The sequence below is a fragment of the Protopterus annectens genome, chromosome 2.part2 (genome assembly GCF_019279795.1).
Source record: "Protopterus annectens isolate FY-2018-M chromosome 2.part2, PAN1.0, whole genome shotgun sequence".
Taxonomy (NCBI): Eukaryota; Metazoa; Chordata; order Ceratodontiformes; family Protopteridae; genus Protopterus; species Protopterus annectens.
The window spans coordinates 1,084,037,293-1,084,057,522 of record NC_056730.1 but is presented as its reverse complement, the minus strand read 5'-3'; the positions used below and the strand labels follow the sequence as shown (position 1 = coordinate 1,084,057,522).

The 20,230-nt window shown below is 41.2% G+C and overlaps 1 protein-coding gene across 1 annotated transcript in view; it reads left to right on the top strand.

The window, feature by feature from the left end:
* Positions 1-20,230, top strand: part of GNE (glucosamine (UDP-N-acetyl)-2-epimerase/N-acetylmannosamine kinase) — an 852,948-nt gene that overhangs the window by 105,225 nt on the left and 727,493 nt on the right. The window contains exon 2 of the mRNA XM_044064307.1: positions 6,126-6,331. Within this exon, the coding sequence (XP_043920242.1) occupies positions 6,171-6,331 (161 nt within the window). The 5' untranslated portion in view covers positions 6,126-6,170. The remainder of the gene's footprint in view (positions 1-6,125; positions 6,332-20,230) is intronic.

Here is a 20,230-nt window from a genome sequence, read left to right as displayed (position 1 = left end):
ACAGTGAGCAGAAGTGAAATGTTGTACAGCTTTCAAAGCTGTAAAGTGCACCAAAGCCTTTTTCAGTACGTGGCAGTACATGGAGCAGAGAAAGTTCCACATACTACAAAGAATTATGAATGTATCTCTCCATTCATAACTGCTTACATATTCTCAGTTGTGGATGTCAATATTTGCCTCATTAGCTTAGCTTAGCTTAGCTATCAAGTTGAATTGTTTGACATCCACGTCTTGAACAGATAAAAAGTTGGTTGTGACTGGTGACCTTATCGTAATCTTCCATGTCAAACCCTCCCCTCCTGTATTTTATCTAGCTGCAAGGTATTACAGTGCATAATCCACAAGTTATTTTGTAAATCTATATAAAGGGAAACATTCCATATAATGAAATGCTCGTAATCTTGAACATGTTTTAACACTGGCAGAAGTGATCGAAACTCATTTAATCACTTCTGCCGGTGTTAAATCTGTGTGAGATTTGCACAGTTGGAATCTGGGAAATTACCCTTTCCAAACTGTAGAGTGATCTCGGAGTTGATGCATATAATTAGCAGGGGGTGTGGGGGGCACAGGGGGCTTGTCCGTCTGAAAAAAACATGTGTTTTGTTTTTTCACTGTTTTGGCTTTCGATCTTTTGAATCGATCCTTAGCTGTTTGAGATATATGTACTTTGATGTTTAGAAGTACACCGTTACACCGTTTAAAGTTGCTTAACTATCTAGACCTTTGCACTGTTCTGGAAACTGGCATAACCCTGTTACCTAATAAGTTGTCCACATTAATATATTAAAGTTTGAACCTTTACTGTGGTAAAGGCCCTGCATTTGTGCAGGTTTCTGCTTGTTTGTACCGAACTGAACTGAGGTGAGCTACCAGCTACAACTCTGAGGTGAGATATCAGACAACTAGAGGCTTCTGAGCTTCCAAAAACATAAATTACCTGTTTTTGTACTTATTTATACTATTTACTGCACGTTTTTATTGCCTACCACCTACTTTTACACTGTGTTTATATACTGTGTACTAAACTACATTGTTGTACTGCAATTGTCTACTTTGCTGTGCCTGTTAAATTGAATTTTATTGCTGTTTTCACTGTTTACAAAACTTTTTTGCTGTTCTCACTGTTGAAGTATTCACTGGTATTTTTCACTGTTTAAACCTATCTTTTCTGCTTGTTCTGGTTTTCCCACCAAACAGTGTTTAAATAACTAATCTGTTAACTGTTTAAAACATTCTTTGGAGCTGATTTTCTGCTGTTTTAAATGTTTGTTTTTTTTAGTGCGTCTCTGCTATTTTTCTGCTGTTTTAAACATTCTCTAGTGTCTCACAATGAAGCTAGGGTAGCTAGTAGCCATAGCATAGTCTAGAAACAGGCTTGCTGCATCTGGGTTTGTTTTAATGGTTGGATGTTCTGAGCATGTTTTCCAGGCCATCTTGGATTGGAAGGGACCTATCTGTGGATTGTGTTAATTTGGCCCTGTCTGGTAAAGGGACGCTAGTCTAGGGCTTGGAATAAGCATCCTCATTGGTCCTTCTGAATCTTTAAGATTTTAGCTTCTGGTATTTAGGCCCTGCATTTCTCTGCTTGTTTGCACATTGCTCACGTTGTCAGCAAAGCCGGACAGTTAAATTCAACAGTCTTTCTCTTAGATACTACTGTAGCACACTAGTGTAAGCCATCATCTTTAGTGCTTTCTCAGTCAAAGAAATACTGATAATGAGTTGTAACCTATTAACCACCAGCAAAAAAAAAAAAATGGCAGAACTATCCAACCACTGAGCACTTCTGTGAACAATTCTGAAAAGCCACCCCTAGTGACAGCAGTCTTCAACCTAGCATTATGGACAGTTGGACTACCCTTGTTTCTCCTGCCATCCTTGTTAACTTGGGTCTCTTCACTCTTGAGGCAGAGTAGCAATTGCCTCATATACACCGACAACCCTCTACTAATAACTCACTCTAGTACAGAGTGCAAGAGCTGTATCTACACCAAGATTCTTGAATCCATGCTCTCTCGTGCTCAAAACAGTAACATTGAAGAGGTTGTCAACTCTCCCAGCACTGTATATGCACATGGTACCATTATTCATACACAAAGTATGCATCAACCACAAAAATCTACATAGGCAGAGGTTTTCTTGAAAAACTTACCTAAACACCAGAGAACTCCAAAACACAAGACTACTACAACTAACACAGGCCCCACAGCACCCACCACACATAGCAACACTATTGTCTCACCCACCAAACCCATAAAGTGAAACACTCAAAAACCAAATTTTCTTGTCATTGGAGACTCAATAGTGAGAAGCACAATGTCCCACTCACCAGGATGGACAATGAAAAAGTCACAGTCTGCTGCTTGTCCAGTGCTAGGATGCATCAGATCACATATGCACTCAGGTCTGTCCGCAGCAAGTACCATTTTCAGTCTGTTATAGTTCATGTTGGTGTGAACGACCGGAGACGTACCTCCTGGACTGTATGAAGAGAGACATGGTTAAGCTGTCTGAATATGTGTCCCAGCCAGGTATGTCCATAGCCTTGAGCAGCATACTATCCTCCCCTACAATGATTCCGCATTATAAACAAAAAATGATTGATTTCAATAATTGGCTTAGGTTTTGGTGTCATTCAAAAGAGATCCAGTTCCTGTAAGCCTGGGAAGCCATGGTTGAAAAGCCTCACTGCTTTGCCAGAGACAGTTTGCACCTGGCACCTCTAGGCTTTCGGTTGCTGGCAAAGGCTCTTGCCTCCACATAGTGCCTTTGTTAGGCAGGGCCTTGAGAGTAACATTACTGATGCGAAATTAGTCAACCTGAACAAAATAAGGGTCATGCTGCTAAATTCTAGGAGCTTAAACCAAAAACTGCATTCTCTGGAAGCACTTATCACTAGAAGATATAGATGTCTGTGCAGTCACAGAAACCTGGTTCAAGGCCTCAGAGATTACCCCAGCCTTGCAAGGCTACAACGCTTTCCACACCTTCAGACTGCAAAATGAATGTGTGAAAACTAAAGGAGGTGGTGTTTCTCTCTATATTAGAGATAAATTCACCTCCCATCTAGTTAGACTGGACAAGTCCATGGAGTTACTGCAAGTCCAGGTTACAGTAGATAGTACCCCCATTCAAGTCCTAGCCAGTTATAGATCCCTCTCCATGGGTCACGACGCCCATGCCGCCTACTTGACCAAACTGGAAACAATCCAAATTTTACTTAACACACTGGTTATGGGAGATTTCAATTATCCCCCCATCAACTGGGAAACTCACGTTAGCCCCAACTGGCTAGTGCAAAAGTTCCTTGACTTTAATTCAAATGCCCTAGAACAAATTGTTCATACCCCAACAAGAGGAACAAGCATTCTAGATCTGGTCCTCACCAACACATCAAACAGATGCACTGCCACACCTGTCGGACACTGTTTAGTTAAATCTGACCATAAAACAGTTACCTTCGAGCTGGCAGTGACACCAGAACTCAAAAGGATGAAATCAGACTAAAACACTTCACCAAGGCTAACTATACTCTCTTAGGTGAAGGTATAAATGCATTCCAAGCCCCACCCCAAGCTGGAAGTGGTAACTACTCCGAAGCTTACACTAAAGCCCTGCACAATCACTTGCATAAGTGTATAAATTTGGCTGTACCAGAAGGAATCAAAGCTAGAGCCCCAAGTAAAAACAAGCTGCTATGTTGGACATCAGTACCAACACACTTTACAATAAATGCAAAAAGTTGCTGTCCAAGAAAACAAAGGCAAGGCCCCAACAGTGGAAAAGCACCCTCTTCAGCCTCAACAGGCAAATAAGGCAGTTGTCAAATCCTTTAAGGGCTTCTTTGAGAGAAACTTAGCAAGTACACCCAAGGATAACCATAAGGCCTTTTACAGCTACGTATGTAGCCTAAAAGGTAGGACCCAAGCATGTGCAGAACTAGTGACCAATATTATCGCGCACACTGACTCCACAGAGATAGCAGACCTGCTAGTGGCTAGGTTTGGTGAAAATTTCACTCCCTTATCCCTTCCTAACTTATCACAAACCCTCTCCAACCCTACATATCTGAAGAGCAGGTCCTCAAAGCCTTGTCTAAGGCAAAGAATTATAGCCTCTGTGGTACCAGATGAACATCCTAGGCTGTCTTCTAAACAGGCTAAAACATGAACTAGCATCACCATTAAGTTACCCCCTTTCAATCATAGCCTAATCACAGGCTTTATTCCTGTTGAATGGAGAACAGCAACAGTTATCCTCCTCCACAAAGGTGGCCTAACAACAGACCCGGGGAATTTCAGACCCATAAGCTTGACCAGCCTCATCTGTAAGGCTATGGAATGTAAAATTATTGACCTCATAAATAAAGACAGGCGACCTTCAAACCCTGAATCCTACCCAATTTGGCTTCATCAAGGGCAAATCCTGCCTGTTAAATCTGGTGGATCTTTGAAAATGTGACCAGGACCATTGACAAGGGCAGATCTGTGCGCACAGCATACCTTGACTTGGCAAAGGCTTTTGACAAAATCCCACATTTGGGTATTACCGATAAAGTCAGCAAACCAAATGTAAACCCCTTCGTTGTAAGATGGGTTGCCAACTGGTTCACAAACCGGACACACACTATCAAAGCTGGCGACTCCACATCAAACAGCAGACCTGTTATCAGCAGGGTGCCACAGGGGTTAGTGCTGGGTCCCCTATTGTTTGGTATATACTTCTCAGAAGTTCAGGTCAAAACTAAGTCGTCATGGCTGACCAACTAGGTGCAGTCATTAAATCTCCAGTAATGTCAGTATACCCCAGGAGGGTCTTAGGCAGACCAATGACTGGTGTATTATTCACTGTCTCAAATTGAGTGCAAAGAAATGCATCTTCATTTCCTTCAGCAGAAACCATTCACATTATCAAATCAAAAACAATACCCTAAGTACCCATGAAATGATAAGGGACCTGGGATCACAAGTTGACTGCAACATTAACCTTGACCACCATGTGTCTACTGTAGTAAGGAAGGCTTTCTACGTAGCACACTTGATTAGTAAAGGCATCGCCTCAAGAGCAAAAGAGGTTATAACCCCTCTATACTCTGCAATAATCTGGCCCATAATAGAGTACAGCGCCATGTTCGGCATGTACCATACAAAGTGACTGCAGCAACTTGGGAGACCTCAAAGGTTTCTGACACAGAAGATTAAGGGGCTCCAGCATGTGCCTTACACAGACCGACTAAAGTCCCCTGTCAATATACTCCTCTACCCATACATTATTTTCAACTGTTACCATTTATACCTACAGCAAGCTAATTTTGCATTCATTTATATTTTATACTATAAATATTCATTTGCACACTTAACATTCTGTGCTTTTTGAATATTGTACTTTCTGAGAGATGCTCAGGAAAAAATACACTCAAGTACAGTGAGTATGCCTAGCTACACCCTTGGTGCAGTATACATGATCAGTATTTTTTTTTTTAATATTCTAGCTGCGTTTTTGATGGACAGCTCTGATATGTTTCTACATCTATATATACTCGCTCTGCTTTGCTACATAGACTATATTGTAATGTTTTTGTTTAGTTTCTGTCTACGATTAAAGGTTATCTTGAGCAGTCTTGTATCTTTTGTCTGGATTTCTTCTTTTATGATATGTTAGAAATGCTTCATTCACGTGTGTAGTGCGCATTGGTTGCATTTTATAAGAATCAAGACTTGTAGGTTAATGTGCGGTCAGTCTGCCAAGTTTCTGTAAGGATATATAGAGTAAAAAAAGCGTGTCTGGGTTACCAGGTATTATGACTGAAACATATGTACGGCTGTCATTGAACTCTCCAACAGTGATAACCTGTATAGACTCGGGATGATTAGTATGGTATTACTTCATGTGCGCCACATCCGACAGAAGTGGTATTGTTGATGGTTTGTTTTGCTGCAGTACATTAGGAAGGAAAGGAGAAGCTAACTCCTGCATCATAATTTAGTTTCATGCTGTTGTAGGCCTAGAAATACAGTGAAGACAGCAGGTTGAATGTGAAGTGAACTATAACTTTAATCTTGTACACTTGTATAAAAAGTACAGTTTAATCTGTTAAATATTCTGCCATCCTTTCTCTTTAGGAGCTGTATTTCCAGAGCTTGAGCTTGAAACCACTAAAGAAAACAATGGAAAAAAATGGAAAGAGAAAGCTTCGAGTCTGCGTTGCCACCTGCAATCGTGCAGATTACTCCAAACTTGCTCCGATTATGTTTGGAATAAAAGCAGAACCAGACTTATTTGAACTTGAAGTTGTTGTTCTAGGTTCTCATTTAATTGATGATTATGGGTAAGCATAAAAAACGTGTCTCTGTGAGGTGCAGACTGTTTTTACTTAAGTGGTTGTCCTCATTAATTTCTTCAAGATCTTTTTTTCTTTTATATATAGAAAGCTCAAGAAATGTTTTTGACATCTAGATGCAGCATTGGTAACTCTAAAGACTGCAAGCCATGTAGCAGAACTAGTCTAAAATGAGCTATAATCTCATAGTAGGCCTACATTGTAGTGTTTTACTAAATGTGATTGTGCAAACAAATGTTAGGTGACATGACCTGATTTAAAAACAAGAATCATTCATGTTCCTAACCTTCACATTTTTCCATTCTTTACCTTTCTTATATTCTCTCTTCTTTTTTTAATATTATGGTCTATATCTACCTTTTTTCATTGGTACTATTATCTGCTTTCCATTCCATTTCCTCAGTGTGTGCATATCTCCCTGCGCATTGCTCTTTGTCCAGACTGAGTATTTACAGCTCCAGTCCATAGCCATCTGTGACTTTCCACTTCTTGCTATAAGCTACCTAGGTCTTCTAGTTCTTTTGTTGTGGATTTTTTGCTTTTTTTTCTCATTCCGTTACCCTTCTCTCGCTGTGATTCTGACAGACTGATAGCTATCCGTACCTATTCCTTGTTGCCCCTTTTCTTTCATGGCTGCACTCATGACTAGTTATCACTTACCCAGATCTCCCTCATTCATTTTTTAAATCTCTTCATCAGTCGTAACTCTTTGCATCTTACACATCCCTGCATCTTCTCTGATGTCCTTCAAGAATGCAACTGCAGTCATAACATATGGGTTGTCCTGCCTCAGGCAGCCCTCGGTCGGCCGGATTCCAAAGTCTGGGTCCGGCGTCAGCTGGTGTCGCCTCCTCTCCGACATCAGAACGGCTGGAGTATAAAGGCATCGGCCGACGCCATCTTCCCCAGTCTTTCTTGCCGCGCGGTGCCCGAAGCAGAAGCAGTTCGCAAGTGCCGGTCGGTCAGCCCCTGTGTTTTCAGTACCGAAGTCATCTAAAAGCTAAGTACCTCGTTGGGGAACATTTTTTCTTGCCTCAGCCGATGTCAGAACAAATTGAGAAAGTTAGTAATTGTTTGTCTTGTGGTAAACAAATACTTCATAAGGACTTCCATTCTTACTGCCTTCCTTGCCTGGGCCCAGACCACGACATCTCGGCCTGTGCTGCCTGTGCTTGCTTTAATAAGCGCACTCTCAGGCGCCGGGCAGAATTTGCCGAAGATTTTTTCGGTGAATCTTTCGCGTATATCATGCCGTCGGATCAACCGACAACTCAATCTACCAAAAAACGAAAGGACCGGGACCGACATCCTAGGCCCGCGTCCACCACCGATGCAACTCCTAAACCCTCCGCTAGTGCTTCGGTCCCTTCGGAAGTGGTAATTCAACCGCTCCAGACTGACGACACAGCGTTAACACGTCCTTCGGTCTCGGAGACCTCTCCGGTGCCGGTTGTTGATTTTCCTCCGGAAACCGAAGTACTGGATCTACCCGACACCATTCCTGTAGACAAGGTTACTCCTGCACGTGGGGCTGCAAGGCCTCCTGTATCCATGTCCATCAAGGCCTTTGCACGTGCTAAGGCCGCCAGCCAGGCCAAGGCCCATCCTAAACCTGCTGCTCAGGCCCCTTCTGATAAGCAGATCATGTCTCTTGCTGCAGATCTTATTTCTCTTATCAGGGGGTCTCAGCCTCACCCAGACAGAGGTTCTCAGCCACCTGCAGAGAAAAGGCCCAGAACTGAACAGGCTGACAACCTCTCTTCAGATGAAGCCTCTGGGGATTCTGAGCATTCAGATACCCTAGAAGAATCCTTCCAGGCCTATGAGGACTCTGATGCTGAGGAATCAATTCCCTCTGCCTCCCCTCCTGAGGATTTCTCGTTTGGTGAAGTCCTGCATTCTATGAGGGAACACTTTAAATGGCAGGGTCAGGAATTCTCTGATTCCAGGAAAAGGCTACGTACCTTCCTCAAGCTTCCCCAGCACAGACCTTTAGCTATTCCTCCAGTTATGGACGTTTTGGATGATGTTTTTTCTGACTCCAGTGCTAACCCTGATTCTCTCCCCCCTGCTCCTGTCAAGCCAGACAGATATAATAGGGTCCCTGACACTCACAAACATCTTTTTACGGCCCACTCTGTGGATCTAGAAACTATTTCACAGGGCCCCAAGGGGGTGGCTACTTCCACTGCCAAGAATCCACTGCCAGCGGATAGGAAAGCTAGGTCCCTGGAGAGATGGGGTAAAAAAGTTTATACCTCTACCACCCTAGCCATGAGGTCACTTAACTGCCTTTTTCATATGTTTCAGTACCAGGATTTTTTACTGGATGATTTACAGAAAAAGTTAGCTTCTCCTGAGCCTATTGATAGAAAGGCATTGCAGGATCATATACATAACACTCAGCAGGTTAACAATCATTTTCTTCAGTGTGGTTATGATGCATTGGAGGCTTCATGTAGGGCAGCTATGACTGGGGCTGTGATACGTAGACATGCTTGGTTAAAAGATCAGCCATTACCAGACCAAGTTAAAGTAAAGTTACTTGATGCACCTCTGGAAAAACAGAAGCTTTTTGGTGCTAATGCTCAAGATGTGTTGAAATCCATTGAGGAAAAAGCTAAATCAGTACAGACAGTCAAGGATTTCCTCCAGGTTCAGCCACCCAGATTCAGCAGAAACTGGCCTTCAAAGAATTGGTCCTTCCCAGACTCTGACCTGTTTCAAAGGGGAAAAAACAGGCGTGCCCGAGGTAGAGGGCAATACTGAGGATCCTACAGGGGCCGCCAATGGCAACCCCCTAATCAAAGAAGTAGCGCAGGCAGCCCAGCTGCACCACAAGGACAATCACAATCACTTGACTTTCATACCGCCTACAAAGGCTCAAAGAGAAGCACCTTTGGGCGGAAAATTAGCCTTACTCTCAAAAAACTGGCATATCTTAACCAAGGACAACTGGATTCTGGATTTAATAGACAAGGGTTACAGATTCCACTTCCATACTTTACCAATAAGACAAGGCATGCCAAACCTGCCGCATCATCAAAGGGCAGAGGCACTCACTCAAGTTTCAAAGCTGTTAAGTATAAAAGCAATAGAAAGGGTTCCTCCTCGGGAACAAGGCCAGGGATTTTATTCAAGACTGTTCCTTGTTCCAAGAAAAGAAAACAAATGGAGGCCTATACTGGACTTGTCTACTCTAAATACTTTTCTCATTGTGCCAAAGTTCAGAATGCTGACGTTGCAGCAACTCCTTCCCATGCTGGGCAAGGGGTCTTGGCTGGTCACTCTGGACCTCAAGGAGGCATACCTGCATGTCCCAATCAGACAAAGCTGCAGAAGATACCTCAGATTTCTTGCAGGGACAGAGCATTATCAATTCTCAGCATTGCCGTTTGGCTTGTCTACTGTGCCCAGAGTGTTCACGAAATGCCTGGCATCAGTAGTGGCGCACTGCAGACTCCAGGGGATTCAAATATACCCCTACCTGACGACTGTCTCATACAAGCAGACAACAAACAAACCTTAATAGCAAACTTGGACTATGTCATTCAACTACTGCAGGCCTTGGGATACACAGTCAACATTCAGAAATCAAGACTACTGCCATCCCAACAGATTATTTTCCTAGGAGCCAAACTGGACACAGAAACTCAAATGGCCTACCTCACAGAGGAAAAACAACAGCTGTTACCAGAGTACTTCAAAGGCCTAGCAAAGCTCTCCCAGCTGACTGCAAGGAAAATCCTGCAGGCCCTGGGGTTCATGGCATCTTGCATTCTTCTGATACCTTTGGCAAGACTTCATATGAGAAAGCTGCAATGGTACTTAAAAAGCTTGTGGTCCCAACACAGTCAAAGCCTAGAGGACGTAATCCCACTCATTCCATGTCTGCAAAAAGAATTTTTGTGGTGGGCTCAAGCAAGTCAGTTAAACAAAGGCATGTCTTTCAACAGACCTCAAGCAGGTCAAATGATTACAACAGACGCCTCAGATCATGGATGGGGGCCGCACATGGAGGGCAGATGCATTCAAGGTCTATGGACACCAAGGGAAAGACATCTGCACATAAACCAAAAAGAGATGTTGGCAGTGATACATGTAATCGAGATTTTCGAAAAATCACTACAACACGGACATTTGCTAATAAGGACAGACAACACCACTGTCATGTGGTATATAAACAAGCAGGGAGGCACTCATTCTTATCCCCTCTGCAGACTAACAATGATTCTCTGGGAAAAATCCGTGAGTCTGAAGATACACTTGCAATCCCAATTTGTGCCAGGCAAGGAGAATGTACTGGCGGACAAGCTGAGCAGAAATTTCTTGGATCCACACGAATGGATTCTGCATCCTCACATTTTCTCACAAATAGCAAAGACATGGGGAAGACCGGACGTAGATCTCTTTGCTTCTCACATGAATCATCACCTGGAAAAGTTCTGCACAAGGACCCACCATCCTCTAGCCTGGAAAACGGATGCTCTCTCCTTCAGCTGGAATTCCCTAAAAAATTATGCATTCCCTCCTCTACCTCTGTTGACCAAGGTGATACTGAAGATCAAAACAGAACAACCAACAGGCATTTTGATAGCTCCAGACTGGCCAAGGCAACACTGGTACCCATTGCTGTTGAGCATAACTCGGACCAAACCGTGGCCTCTGCCCCTAGGGCCCCTACTTCTAACACAACACAATTACAGGACTGTCCATCAAAACCTGAAAACATTGCATCTGACAGCCTGGAGGCTACCATGACTCCTTCCGCTATCTCTCTTTCCAAAAAAGTTCAAGAGATCTTACTGGAAGCACGCAGACCTTCCACCGGAAAAACCTATTCAGCCAAGTGGAAGAGATTCAGCATCTGGAATGCCAACAGGGGTCAGGATACAACATTACTGAGTATACCTCAGATATTGGAATACTTGGCAGAAATGTTTCATACTGGACTCTCATATTCTTCTATAAAGATTCACGCCTCAGCAATCTCAGCAAAATACAATTGTGATCCACCAGTGTTTTCACATCCTTTGCTAAGACAGTTCCTAAGAGGGATAAAGAATATCAAACCTCCCAGAAAACGGCCAGTACCTGCATGGGACCTCAATTTCGTTTTGGAAAAATTAACTCTTCCTCCTTTTGAGCCAGCAGCATCTTCAGAAATGCAATTTCTATCATGGAAAACGGTCTTTCTATTGGCAGTCACATCTGCAAGAAGAGTCTCGGAGATACAGGCACTCATGGCAGTACCTCCCTTCCTCATTTTTCATCAGGACAGAGTTTCTCTAAGAACCAATCCTACATTCATGCCAAAAGTAATTTCCAGGGTGTCTCTGAATCAAGCTATTCACCTGCCTACTTTCTTCCCCAATCCTCAAAACAGGGGGGAAAAACTGCTGCATACTTTGGACATACACAGGCAACTACGCTACTACTTGGACAGAACTAAGGCCACCAGAAAGTCTGACCAACTGTTTGTAGCCTATGCTACTGGAGTACAAGGAAAAGCAATCTCCAAACAAACAATTTCAAAATGGATTGGACACTGCATCAGATTCTGCTATTCTTTCCATGGAAAAGGTGTGCCAGCCAATATTAGGCCACATTCCACCAGAGCTACAGCCACAGCCACAGCTTTCCTCAGAGGAGTGGCTACAAAGGACATTCTAGAGGCTGCTACATGGAGCTCCGTGCATACATTTACCAAGCACTACAACCTGCCTTTATACTCCAGATCCCGAGCAGGCTTTGCTTCGGCAGTCCTGCAGGGCATTTTAGCTACACCATCCCTTTCTTAGTTCCATCCACCCCCAGCTTGGCTATGGTATTCAACCCGTATGTTATGACTGCAGTTGCATTCTTGAAGGACATAGTACAGTTTTGTACCTACCATAAATGTAGATGTCCGATAGATATGCAACTGCAGTCGGATTTTCCCACCCTCCTACCCCTCTGCAACTTTCTTATGGGTCCACTACCCCTATTCCTATTAGCTGGGGGTATCTCCTATGGTCTATCTGTTTATTACTGTTGTGCATGTCTGGAATTGTTTTTCCATTCACCAAATTTAGCCTTCCTAGGAGAGCACCTGGCATCTGGGGCAAGAAACACTGAAGAAGATGGCGTCGGCCGATGCCTTTATACTCCAGCCGTTCTGACGTCGGAGAGGAGGCGACACCAGCCGACGCCGGACCCAGACTTTGGAATCCGGCCGACCAAGGGCTGCCTGAGGCAGGACAACCCATATGTTATGACTGCAGTTGCATATCTATCGGACATCTACATTTATGGTAGGTACAAAACTGTACTTTCTTTTTCCCCATTATTCCACTTGTTTGTCTTCTGTTACTTGGATACCAGATTTTTCCAGATCCGCTTGCTTTCACTTTTGCAGTGCAATTCCTGTGTTTTTTTTCTTTATGTTCACATAATTGTGATTATTTGCTCTTTCTAATGCTTTTCTTCATTTTGAATTCTTTTCATTGCGATCAACTGTTGTTTTCCCTTCCTTTACTCTACTCCTAATCTTTGTATCTTCATCTTTTATTGTATATTTCATTGTTCATGAAAATGTTGAGTTCATATTCCTTCTTTCAAGAAGTATCAGAAAACAAGACTGGTTATAGCAGCTTTCCTGTCCTATCCCATCCCATTCTGTACAGGCTTGAATAAATGTCAGTATAAAATCTCGTATAGTAGTACTTTAAGTAGAGGTTTATTTGCAGATGATCTCCATTAAATATAAAAACAGGTTTGAGAGAGTTGCATTCTACAGACAGCAATCTTTTTAACTCATTAACTCCTTTATTACATTGTTTGTACAATTCAGTTTAATATCTGTAGCTGTGTAGGGTGTCATAACACTTTTTGAGTGGGACTTCTTAATTAAGTGACTTACCAATTAATAGGCAGTAATAAGAAACAAAATGACATTAAGATTGTTAATACAGCATCCACTTAACCATTGTTTGTCACTGTCTTCATGTTTGCATTCATATCTTAGTAAAATGCAACTCACTCAGTTATGAAGGGGAATTCTGTGAAATGCCATTGTACAGCTTGAGAAATTATTTATATTTTTAATTATCCAGATAAGGATAACTTTTCTTATCTCTGTAAACGTTTCACTTGATAAGCTCTTGGAAATGAATTCTCTGCCATGTGACAGCTCAAGTCTGACTGAACTAAAGTGCCTTTGGCAGTGTATGTCTGTGTTGTACATTTTCCAAGATAAGAATTTATTTTTATAAAAAAGCAGAGAGAAATATAATTTTGGGTTGTTTTGCGTTATAGTGTATTACAGCATTGATGTAAAAATCATGAATGCATTACATATTTTCACTGTAAAGATGTTTTGCTAAACAACATTGATGGTTCACCTTTTTAATAGCAGTTGCCATTCTCGTAATATTTACATTTATTTGGGTTATGCATTTTAACTTTGATTCCTGAGAAAATGCTCAGGAATTTAAGGACGTGTGTAGCTTGTTTAGAAGTATGACACTTCACAGCTGCTAGATGTGAATGAGTTAATTCAAATTCCACATTAAAAAAGAAATGTAAGGTGGAAATTTTCCTCCCTCTGTATTCCTTTTTTAATATAGTCAACTTTGAGGATGCTGCAATGTGCCTAAATGGGCATTTTCCCTACATAAATTTCCTTTGAAAAGCGTATTTTTATTTTGCGACAGTTGCAGTCAGTATATGCTGCAGTTTGAGTGAATGGAGTATTAGGAAGTATTTTAGGCTCATCATATGATTAAGCCTGGATGTGTGGCACCAAAAAGTCATCTCTACTTAGCTCCTACATGTACTGAGAACTAGTAAAGAAGGTTTGAGATCTCATATGGGAGTCCTTGTTGGTGAGTGCATTCCTGTTCTACCTTCATTTGGCTGTTTGCCTCTTTAGCTCCTACACCAAGGACTGAGAGACATGCATACTTCCTACAAGCATGTGCCAAGATGCCATGCATCAAACTAGGAGATCATGTCTTGTTTCTGCACCCATCTTGCTTTTCTGCCCCTTGCATAGTTCAGCTCTCGAGCGAGCCTGAAGTTTATTATTGGAAAGGTTTCTACTTTTGATGCCTAGAAAGTAGAAGCCATAAGAGTGTTATTTTTGCAGTCAAAGCATGAACCAGGACTCCACAGTGGCACTTTCAACTGATTGAGCTAAGAACACAAAATGAAGCACTGTCATAAATGTCATTGGTTCATCTTAGCCATCTACTGATTTAGCAAGAGGGTCAATTTCCAGGCCTATGTGATATGTGTTCTAATGATGGATGTTGAGAACACAAAGCAGAAAGATCATTCCCATGACCCCAGGTTAGTGCATGAGCGTAATGAGAAGGTAAAGGACTCCTAGGGCAGACATCATTCACACCTTTTGGAGGCAAGTCCATTACCTCCAGGATGGCCTTATGGGTCTTGTGTGTAATTAGTTACTATTTGACTAATGAGGGTTTAAGCTTGCCACTGTACTTTGACTCTGTAGATAAAGAGAAGCCCTTAAGCCATTTTGGTGTGTGTGTGTGTGTGTGTGTGTGTGTGTGTGTGTGTGTGTGTGTGTGTGTGTGTGTGTGTGTGTGTGTGTGTGTGTGTGTCCCAAGATTGTGCCAACCACACCCTTACCCAGGTTGAGTGGCTAGAACTCACTTGAGGCTGACCTGCTTCTAGGTAGTGGTTCCTCAGCATTCTTGTCTGGTATTCTGTGGTTAACTTCAAAACAGAGATCATCTTCTCGGGTCTTCCATTGAGCCTGCAGGATTCAGTGACCCAGTTTGTGAAGGGCCCACAAGGCTCTCCTACACCGGGGCTTTCAAGTTAGACTGTTGCCATCAGATAGTTTGTATGTTGGAACCTGTCTGCTTGCATGTAGAAGTGCACCCTTAAAAACAAATGACACCCAAAAATAACTCCACTTGAGGAAGAGAGAAACTTTATTTGAGGGCTTTAGTCCACCACAGGACATCAGAATAAAGTTATAGCCACTCCTCTTTTATAATGGCAAACAACCAATCACTTGACTTAATTGTATAAGTTAACATTTTAAAGGACAGCTATATAAGAAATCTAACTTGCTTTAAAAAGCACTTAATATTAATGCTTTCATTCAACCCAGGGCGCTTCTCAGCCTGAAGCCTCAGTTTTCAAGAGAATTTTTGTAACAACCTCCCATAAGCTTCAAAGGTATACATTCCAACACAGCACAATACTTTTTTTTAAAGAACTATATACTTGACTATGTTTGAATAAAGCATTATTTTTGTCTTTAGTTTTAACTGCATGTTCTTTAATTCTGTTAGATAATTTCCGTGTAGTCATACCTGCACAAAATGCTTCACAATATGAGCAAATTGCAATGTATTTCAAACCCATAGAGATATAGTTAAAATGTCTGTGATCTTCATAGATCTATCCAAATAGGCTTAATAAATGTTGGGGCCTTCCAAAATAAAACTACATGCACTGCAAAAAACACATTTGAACATACCTTTACTTTTATTATTGTGTTTTGATGGTACACTGGTGTTCTTATTCTCTAAAAAAATGTTTAATAGACTTTGATTTTTTTAAACAAAACTAGGAATAGCACCTACAACATGATACAACTCTGGGCTGCCCATAAAAATCTTCCACTTGTCTGTAATAACATTTCTAATACAAAAATATTCCACTGTCATCTGTAAAACAAAACTATTATTGTAATTAATATTTGCATCAACATAAGACTTGGTATGCATTCCAGCAAATAAAATCTCAGTCCTTTAAAACACTGTCTTTTCTGCAATACTTTGTAGTTTGCTCAGTTCATAACCCCTGTCCCAAAACAAATCCATAAGTTCCTGAATTCCATCTAAAAAAGACTTTGATCATCCATGGTCAGTCTAGAAGGAGTAATCATTCGACCTTTAGGAATGTTCTTTTTCATAAAATTCAGATGTGCACTGGTATAATATAAGTAACTGTTAGAAACTAAGGGTTTTCTAAGAATTCTGCCAGAAGTATGCCAGAAGACATACTTCTGTCAGAGTTCCAGCTAACCCAAATATCCAGATATGGCACACTAAAACCCATAAAGCCTAAAATAAAAAAAGTCCGTACTACTATTTAAATTCACTATAAATTACTTAATAGCCTAAAATAAAAAAAGTTCGTACGACTATTTAAATTCACTGCGGTGGTGTTGCTGCGGTAGCGTTGTCGCCTCAGTTAGACGTTGCCCGTTCGATTCTCAGTTAGAGCGTCTTCTGTGTGGCGACATGCGTGAATGGGCCTTCCTTTGTTGAAGGTTGTGTGTTAGGCCCGGCAAGCCAGCACGTCAAAACCTACTGACAATCATTAGCGGACAGGAGTTCCGCTGTGGCGACCCCTAACTGGGAAAAGCTGAAAGAAACAAACTACTGTTTAAATTCAGTATAAATTGCTTAATATCTTCTATTAAGCAATTTATAGTGAATTTAAATAGTAGCACGGCCTTTTTTTATTTTAGGCTATATGGGTCTTGGTGTGCCATATACATTCCCAGTAATGAAAAATAAATCATCAGTAAATCTCTTGTAAAAATAAATAAATTAATATTAGTTAGTGTCTGAAATTCCCACCATTCCATAACTGTATTTGCAAAGTGTGGTGCTAGAGTGGCACCCATCGCAACACATTTAACTACTGATAATTACCATTAAAATAAACAAAATTGTTCTCAGGCATAACCTCTGCCAACAAACAAGTATTAATCAAATAATTGGAAATATTTGTATATTTTGGCTAAAAACAACCACCTGAATTCTAATCCCTCATCAATAGGAATACTTGTATATAAAGACTTAACAAATATAAAGTGTGACGAGCGGTTGCCATCGCAAAATATCTTAAAGAATTCAAAAAATCCCAAGAATCTTTAACATGTCTGTCCAATTTTTGAGCTAATGGATTTAAAATGTAGTCCAAAAATATTGATATCACCTCAGTAAGGCAGCCTGAAGCTGAAACAGTGGGCCTAAAAGGTTAAGGAAAAAGCTGACTAACTTGGGAATCCCGAAAAGTATGGCTTGTCCTTAAATTTAGGACAGCCTGAGCCATTCCATCTTGCAGCAGTATACATCTTAGCCTACTTCCCTAGACAGATTGTGAGCAAAGCCAAAATTGTACTGGACCACATAGACCCCCTACGTAAACACCATAATAAGAATCTTGTCTGCTCCATTTTGACCTCAGAATCAGAAAAGTTTGAATTTAAATAAACTTGTATTTAAGGACAAGCTGAGGTAGGTCATCTTGGCTGACCCTTTCCTGGGGGGGGGTCCTCTTTGGGTAGACTTCCCAAGATGTGGTTGAGAATCTCCAAGGAAGAAGTAGACCCTTGCCACTGTGAAAGACATTTATGACTACCTTTGTCCCTGTGTATTCTTCTATATTCAGGCAATCCTTAAGGAAAAAGAAACCCCTTCATTGGCTGAGAGGACCCATAGTGTCTGGTAGTGCTCCTAGCAGATGTGGCTGTAATTTTCAAGTCTTGCACTCACATTTCTGCCTCAGGAAAGTCTCTACAGAGTTCTTTGGAAAAACATATACTGTATTCCTCAAAGTAACTGTAGCAATTGTCCCTCCTTCGTATCATGGCCAGTGATTCTGTTCCCACCCCTTTCTGGTACTTGCGGGGAATGGGCATCTTCCATCACAAGTTGGATACTGGGAGCTCCAGATGGTGACTTTCCAGGAGTCACAGTTCTACTACCACAAGGCAGCTGGGTGGATTCTTGGCTATGATCCATCCATTATGTCACATCTATGTCTGGGGTTAACTTCGGTAATTCTTTAAATTCACTCTGAGTGGTACCACTTACAGTACAGAGTGCTGCTGTTTTCATGTCTTATGCACTTGGAGTATTTAGCAAGTCGCTGATTTTCATGGTGGAGGCCTTGCACTAGGGATGAGAGCCAGCACTATGTGACCTAGGCAGCTGCCTAGTACCCAGGCTGTCTGAGGGGGCCTGGCTACGCAACATTTAGTCACAAAAAAGTCTATTTTATTTTTAACTTACCAAAGGTTCATTTTAACTTTAAGTAAAAATGGACTTTTTTTTTTTTTTAAGTTGAGCAGGTATAGGTAGTCTGCTCTTTGTGATGTGTGTGTTTGGAGATGCATGCACAGCACTCAGAGCAGGCTACCTGCTCAAAAAACAGTGTGACTGGGTCATAACACAGCATGAAATTCAAGTCAGCAGTGCAGCACCAGTATGTGTGCGTGAACATCTATATATTGCTGTCAGGGGCCTGATTCATTATCCTGCATATGGGTCCCTGATCCAGCTTGGAGGTTTATTCTGCAATAAGGGCAGACCAGACCTGTACTGCATGATATCAGGCGAGGTAGCTATTCCTGATGACAGAGGGTAAAAGTAAGATGTAGGCATCATGCACACATATAAGCCACCCCTCCCCCCAAAATAGTATGTTGTATGCAGTAATGTTTCTGTATGACATGTAGGTTGCTCAATAAAAACTGGTATTGCAGCATTTATATTTTCTTTAATAGATTAGCTTTATTCATTTCACTAAAAATGAATTAATTCATTAATAGGCCTGGATTGCATAATGTAGTTTAAACATGCTGTATTTTAGTAGAACATGCTGCATTTCTAATTTTTCAAATACCTTCATTACAGCCTCCAGCTGCATAGGGGTTGACATTTGTCTGGTCATTTAGTCTGCATTATTTGGAGTGGTGATCTTGAGCATCCAGTGTGATGTAGCCTTCTGTACAAGATTGGATTGCAAAGGATTTCGGCATTTATTTAAAAACGGTTATTCTGGCAATTAGGGAAGAGAGCTAAAGCTCATATATATTTAATGAGCTGCTCCGGGTGGCAAGGGTGCAGGGTTTGAATCTTTCCACCTTCATTAACCTACTATTGTCACTGTTTGCCAGCCACTCCCTATTGCACAGCTGATGTGGGTCAGGAAATGTTAAGGCAATATCATCAGCACACCAACTTTTTAATTTAACAGATGCAGTTTATTTTTCAAGGGCAGCAGGCTTTGCATTTGTAGTTGAAGCACTGAAATGCAAAATTGTTTGCTAGCAGTAGTCTGTGCATTAATAATGGCTCTATTTTTTAATGTGGAATTATTCAGACAACTTTTACATATGCAGAGACTCTGCACATTGACTTGGCATATGTTACTAGGTGGTTAATATTTCTTTTACTCTCACAAATACTATTCTGTTAAACTGCACTGTTTGTGGCTGGATCATATGGTGTTTATTATGTTGCTAATCTTTGTAATATTCCATGTAGTTCATCCAAAGCTATCAGTAAAATACATGTAATGTATTTCTTCATAACAATAAGGGGTGTACATAGTCAACAAACAAACCTGCTGGTGGGGTTTGTGGGCTCTCTGTGGATGAAAGTTTTTTTTGCTCTTATCTGGTTATTTTTAAACCATTTTTAATTTGGTTTTGCCGGACTTGTTTGTGTAAGTTAAGTTGGAGTACTTTGGCTACTATGTGTTTGTGTGAAACAAATTTGAAATGTGACTTTTTGACACACACAAGTGAATGATGTAGACGACAGTGTATCTATGATTGCTGGGGATGTCTGTGTGCATTTTTATACACAATCTGCTAATGGACAGGTACAAGCTCAATTTATATGTGTTTCAGTGGAAGGGAAGTTTACTGTTGCTAATGGTAAGTCAGTTTTCAATGTTAGACTATTTTGTTTGTTTAGCAAATGATTGTCAGTGTGTGCGCTATGTAATTTGAAATAGGTTTTGAATCAAATCTCTGTAATTATAAAAGTTAAGAAGAAAATAGTATGCAAGACTGACAGTTTTTTGAAGAGTGTTTACAGTAATTGGGGAGAGATAGCCAAG